Here is a 5659-nt window from a genome sequence, read left to right on the forward strand (position 1 = left end):
TATTGCAACAGTTAAAGGCTGATTATTTGACTTCACCCTCCAATACCCAATTACGTGGGAGTGATGTTTTCCAGAAACATGACAATACTGGCAACTGGGTGAAGTGATAGTCTTTTATCATTGTCAATCTCTATCCCAAAACATGTCCCAGGAGGTCCTCAAAGAATGTTATCAAGTCTACTAGCAGGACTGATCTTAGTGACAACCATAAATGCTTTTTTGCCTCCATAGAGAAATGCTTTGCACAAGCAGAATTAGCCTCTACTGGCAGTGTTAGATGGACAGTAATAATTGGATCCTGGTTGATATACTGGGGGCAAATAAGTAAGCCTTACTCTGAAGCCAGCAGGGACCATCATTAAATGTGGGCTGATGGAGCATAACCAGCCCAGAATACCTAGATAATAGGCTCACCACGAATACTTGTTTTGGCCCCTATTATTCTGATATATATATATATATATATATATATATATATATATATATATATATATATATATATATATATATATTGCTGTATGTTACACCCTGTTGCCCAAATATGGGAGAGAGAAATCTTTTGCCTTGTATCAGCTCAAACTAGAGCCATCCACAGGCAGCAGTCACAACTGTGACATCATATACATTTCTAAAGTTGGATTGCTAGCAAAGAATTAAGGGAGAACTGGAATAGCTATTTCGAACTCTTTAGCTCTTTTCAACCAGACATACCCTTCTGAGATTCGAATGTATATGATGTCACAGTTGTGACTGCTGCCTGTGGATGGCTCTAGTTTGAGCTGATACAAGGCAAAAGATTTCTCTCTCCCATATTTGGGCAACAGGGTGTAACATACAGCATTCTAGATAACTCCTCCCCTGTTTCTTCCCTCCCTAACACAGCTGTCAAAAGTGAGACAGAGCCTGTGGCCTAAAGGTTAATACATCTGCCTAACATGCAGACAGCCCAGGTTCGAATCTCAGAAGGGTATGTCTGGTTGAAAAGAGCTAAAGAGTTCGAAATAGCTATTCCAGTTCTCCCTTAATTCTTTGCTAGCAATCCAAATTTTAGAAATATATATATATGTGTGTGTGTGTGTGTGTGTGTGTGTGTGTGTGTGTGTGTATTGCTGGTCTTCAAACTACAGTGTTTTCTTGTCCTGTGGCCTGAGCAATTGTGTGACACAATAGGGGATTAGGGCAGCCACTGCCAAGGGCACAGCAGCACTTTTACAAAAAGAAAACAGGTAGAAGAGAAGCTCCACCTTGGCTGGAGGCTTGAAGAAATCAAACAGATGTAAGATAAGAAGTGAGATACCGATGCTGCCCAGTCGAAGGTTTAACTGCTGCCCTTGTTTACTTTTGCAGTTCTCCATGTACATTGGGGAATTAAGGGCAAGTCCCAGTCCAAAGAGGATTCCCAGGTTGCGCAAGAGGCCAGCAAAGGGGGTAGTGTCCAGATGTACCCATTCTGGATGCTCACACCATGTCTTGGCCTTCTCCAAAGTCCATAGGAGGTCCACACCAAATACTTTGAGCAGCAGGTAGAAACCCAGAGCAAAAGAGAAGAGGAAAAGGGTGGTAGCTATATATTTCCTCAGGCTGGGATCATAGATGGAAGTGATGTATTGGAAAGATTTGGCCACCAATATACCTAACAGTGAAGAGGAAATGACACTGTTTAGAATGCTATAGCACTTTAAAGCTCTCAGAAACATGAGGCAACAAGTCTTGCAGTTCACTTGGCAAAATAGCTTAAATTTGCTGCTAGTTAAAGGAGAAGGAGTTCTCCTGTCCAAATTATATTCTTTATATGTCTACATATGTTATCTAATTTTGGTCACAGGGAATTGCCTAATAGAAACTGGTAAAATATAGTGACATAATCTAAAGGCTGCAACCTATGTTATATCTCAGCATACCATGGCAAAACTTGTATAAGAGCTGCACTGACCTGAGAAGACACCAGCAATAACTTGGTGTGGAAAATGAGCTGCCAGGAAGACACGAGAGAGACAGACACAGACTTGGATGGTCCAAAAAGCAGCCCAAAGCACGGTTTGCAAAAAGCTGTCATTGGGAAAAAATAGGAGGGAATAAAAAACAAACATATTTCCAACCTGCAAGTTATTTTAGAGACTAGATGGCCAAATGCTCCCTTTCTACCTATCTTTCTTGACCTGAACTAAGCACAGTTATTTCTCTGCTGAAATATTTTGGACACAAGGCTTTGCAAGGATAGTATGCATTCTTTTTTGAATCCCAAGACAATTCATATTGCAGGGGGTCTTTGACTTGCAATCATTCGTTTAGTGACCATTTGAAGTAACAATGGCATTAAAAAAAGCAACTTATAACCAATCCTCACAATTACAATGTTTGTAGCATCTCCATGATCATGTGATTAAATTTGAATACTTGGCATGTATTTATAATGGTTGCTATGCCCCTAGGGTCACGGGATTGCCATTTGTAATCATCCTAGCTGACTTCCAACAAGCAAAGTCAGGGGGGAAGCCAGATTCACTTAATGACATGTGATTCACTTAATAGCTGCAGTGATTTAACCACTGTGGCAAAATGGTCATAAAATCAGATGTGATTCACTTAATGACTCCCTTGCTTAACAACAGAAATCCCTACAGTGGTTGTAAGTCAAGAACTATTATACTGTTCCTTATATTCAAACTAATGAAAAATAGATCTGCTTTATTTCAGTGCATCTCAGTTTTGTTTAGGTTTTTTCATTTTTGCAGATTTGTCATATGCATTATTCTGCTTTCATTTTCAGGATACTATTATATTAGTTGTCAAATGTCAGTTTTTTTCAAAGTTTGCACTAAACTATGTGTATGTGAGTGCAACAAGTATTTTATCTGCAATTTTGCATAGCTCTTATAAACAGATTTTCCTAGCAGAACATTTTGGTATGAATATATGCATCTTAAATAAACTTTCTCTTGCTTGTCTGTATGTTGGTGGGTGGGTGGGGGATGGGTGGTGTGTATGTGTAGATATATATTTGATTGCTTATTTACAGAAGTATGAATTCAATTCTTTAAATTCAATTAATTTGGTTTGAAAATAAAATTATTAGATGCAAGCTAAATGAATTTCTTCATGTTTAGTTTAGGCTAGCACATCTTTTATTATTTCACCAAATGCTGTGCTTACCGATGTTTCCATGATGGACATTTCCTTCCACGGGAGATAGAGAGAATGGCTGTAACTATCACATAATACACACCAGCTGAACCCATTGCATGGCCAGAAGGACTCCCTAAAGTTGGAAGAAAAAAACTTTGACTTTCCAAAATTACCCATCATGTATAGGCTTTATGAAATGAGCAACTGTAGCAGCTTCGAGTGGTTTAGGATTAGACTGTCATTAAAGAGATCCAGATCAAGCAAAGAAAGTTCATTGGGTGAATTGGATCAGATCTTCTATCTCAGCTAAACCTACCTCACGGGGTTGTTTTTGTGGCCTAGATCTCCATTAACCTTGAGTTCCTGGAGGAAGGGTGCAGTACAAATCTAGTAAACAGATATTTTAATGCATTTGTTGGTGTTGTATTGGAATTAGGAGCCTGAAAGGTGAGCTCTAAACAAGGGAGGACATACAAATTTTGCATGGCTACTATGTCAAATAAACCACGTTTCAGTGAAGGGAGAAACATATGCTTTCAGATGGAAGGAACTGCTTTACATCTCTGACACCACTTAGATAAATTCATCTTCCTGATGACTGGATTTTGTTTACCTGACAGCTGGTAAAAACTGCATTCTGCTTCTTTAATCACATTTTGCCAAGTGCGATGTCATTTTTCTATCCCATCCTTTTCTCATACTGTCCCACTTCTGTTACTTTAGTGGGGTTTTCTTGGGAAACTCACCTGGGCCGGTTTCACAGGTAACTGGGAACTGCTGGATTTCAGGAACAGAAATATTTTGATAGAAATTGGTCTCATGTACCCACCAGTAGGGTCTTTGTCCAAAAAGGATCCTGCAGAGAAAGAGATTGTCTGAGGTGCTATGAGTCAATTAAAAGAAAAGGGATTCCATTTGCATCACAAGCCATAGGGAAGTCACATGCTCACCAATTTTTTCTGAACATTGAGATCCAGAGTATTTACAAAGAGATACTGATCTAGGAATCATGGGATTTAGGGATCCTATGCAAGAAAGTAATAAACATGGCTCTGGCTTATCCACTGGACAAATGTCTTTATCTTAACTTTGAAGGCTATACTACTTTAGTAATGAGGACCTTTTCCCATGCCATGAAAAATAGCTTCCTTGGCTTTAGCTAATTTTCTAGAAGAGGAGGAAAAAGGCAGAAAGTGGAAGAAAAAAACCTGAAATCTTAAATCTATTCAGACACTCTAAACAAGCAGGTCCACATAGTAAAAGATGGACTCTGGTAAGAGTGGGATGAGCTTGTCATTTCTGCAGTGGTTAATCTCTTAATAAGATAGTTGCAGAATCCAAGTTTTATAAGGTGGAAGATGTTGCTATCTAAGTCATTATTTAGCCATGGTTGATTGATTAATTCACAATTTGCTGAATTTGTGCAACTGACTAAGGTATAAATCATAATTTACAAACCACAATTGGCAGTATTCACGCAATACATTAAGACAGTCATGGCTTAGCATATGTGAACTCAACTGCCATGTTCAGCGGCTCAGCCTAACAATGAAACTTTTAAATCCACGTGGTAAACTGAAGTTGACAGACTACTTACCACTTAAATACGAGGTTTAGCCAGTCACCAATCACAGCCACCCAGATGAGCTTGATTCCCACTGCTTCGCAGAGATGGAACCAAATAGGGAACAGGACAAAGAAAGTGTTTCGGAGGTCAGCAGCAAAAGAAACAAAGAGGAACCAGTCCTGCGATCCTGGGTATTTTGTTTGCAGAAAGTGTGTGGCTTGGATACCTGTGTGATATAGAAAATCCATGCTGGCTTCCATTCTATCTCCGGTTGAGCAAAAAGCTATCTTTGGTCTATATTGCAGCTGCAATGCACCCTTTCACAGAGGCCTGCTGTCTTTTATCCCCTCCCGTGTGTGGCAGCTTGAGCTTTGAACTCAAAATTACTTTGGTCACAAAAACACCTCCTGGTCAAAGGTGCTTCCCCAAACAGCTTGGGACAAACATACTTAGAGCAACTTATATAAGAGGGACAAGTAAGCTATCCAAAACAATCCAGGTAGCCAGCATGACAAAGGTGTTAAGTCTTTGCAGAGTTGCTTTATAATTATTATTCTGCCCCCATTTCCTGGCAAAAATCCAACGGAACATAGCTGCATTTTGTCTGTGCGTTACTTCTCTTGATATTAGATGGACCACGTAGGGATTAGGTTTGGGGTATCTAAATTTGATCCTGGATCTCATTGAGTACAACCCAAATGGAAGTTCTCTAAAAGTCAGTTGGTATTAGCCCATTATTTGAAAGCCTGAAGGCAACTACAGATAGTCCTCATCTTACAACCATTCATTTAGTGACTAAAGTTACAATAGCTGTCAGGACCCACTTCAATACCTCATCCCAAGAAAGCCGAACTCATGAAGTAAGCTCTTCCAAAAGTAACTTTTATTAGGAGAAGCTGATGGCAGGCATACTAGACGGGATCTGAGGGGCTCCCGTACAAGTTGATAGGTTAAAATGTCCCCAAG

At 39.5% G+C, this 5659-nt stretch overlaps 1 protein-coding gene across 1 annotated transcript; it reads right to left on the minus strand.

Moving 5' to 3' along the window:
* Positions 1 to 1059: 1059 nt before the first annotated feature.
* Positions 1060 to 5116, minus strand: LOC120301023 (glucose-6-phosphatase-like). The gene is made up of 5 exons (XM_039327679.1): positions 4724 to 5116; positions 3873 to 3982; positions 3154 to 3259; positions 1934 to 2049; positions 1060 to 1633 (listed from the first exon to the last, which is right to left on the minus strand). The coding sequence occupies exons 1-5, from the start codon at positions 4951 to 4953 to the stop codon at positions 1122 to 1124; spliced, it is 1074 nt and encodes a 357-aa protein (XP_039183613.1). The 5' UTR covers positions 4954 to 5116; the 3' UTR covers positions 1060 to 1121.
* Between the last annotated feature and the right edge of the window lie 543 nt (positions 5117 to 5659).

Source organism: Crotalus tigris, unplaced genomic scaffold, assembly GCF_016545835.1.
Source record: "Crotalus tigris isolate CLP2741 ecotype Arizona unplaced genomic scaffold, ASM1654583v1 scf7180000024364.846960, whole genome shotgun sequence".
NCBI lineage: Eukaryota > Metazoa > Chordata > Lepidosauria > Squamata > Viperidae > Crotalus > Crotalus tigris.

Excerpts from the sequence above, each read along its gene's own strand:
- LOC120301023 (XM_039327679.1), bottom strand. The coding sequence starts at position 4,953 with ATGGAAGCCAGCATGGATTTTCTATATCACACAGGTATCCAAGCCACA. Across the intron at positions 3,983-4,723 it reads CTAAACCTCGTATTTAAGTG|GATCCTTTTTGGACAAAGAC; the intron begins GTAAGTAGTCTG and ends CTTTCTCTGCAG. Across the intron at positions 1,634-1,933 it reads TATTGCTGGTGTCTTCTCAG|GTATATTGGTGGCCAAATCT; the intron begins GTCAGTGCAGCT and ends CTTCACTGTTAG.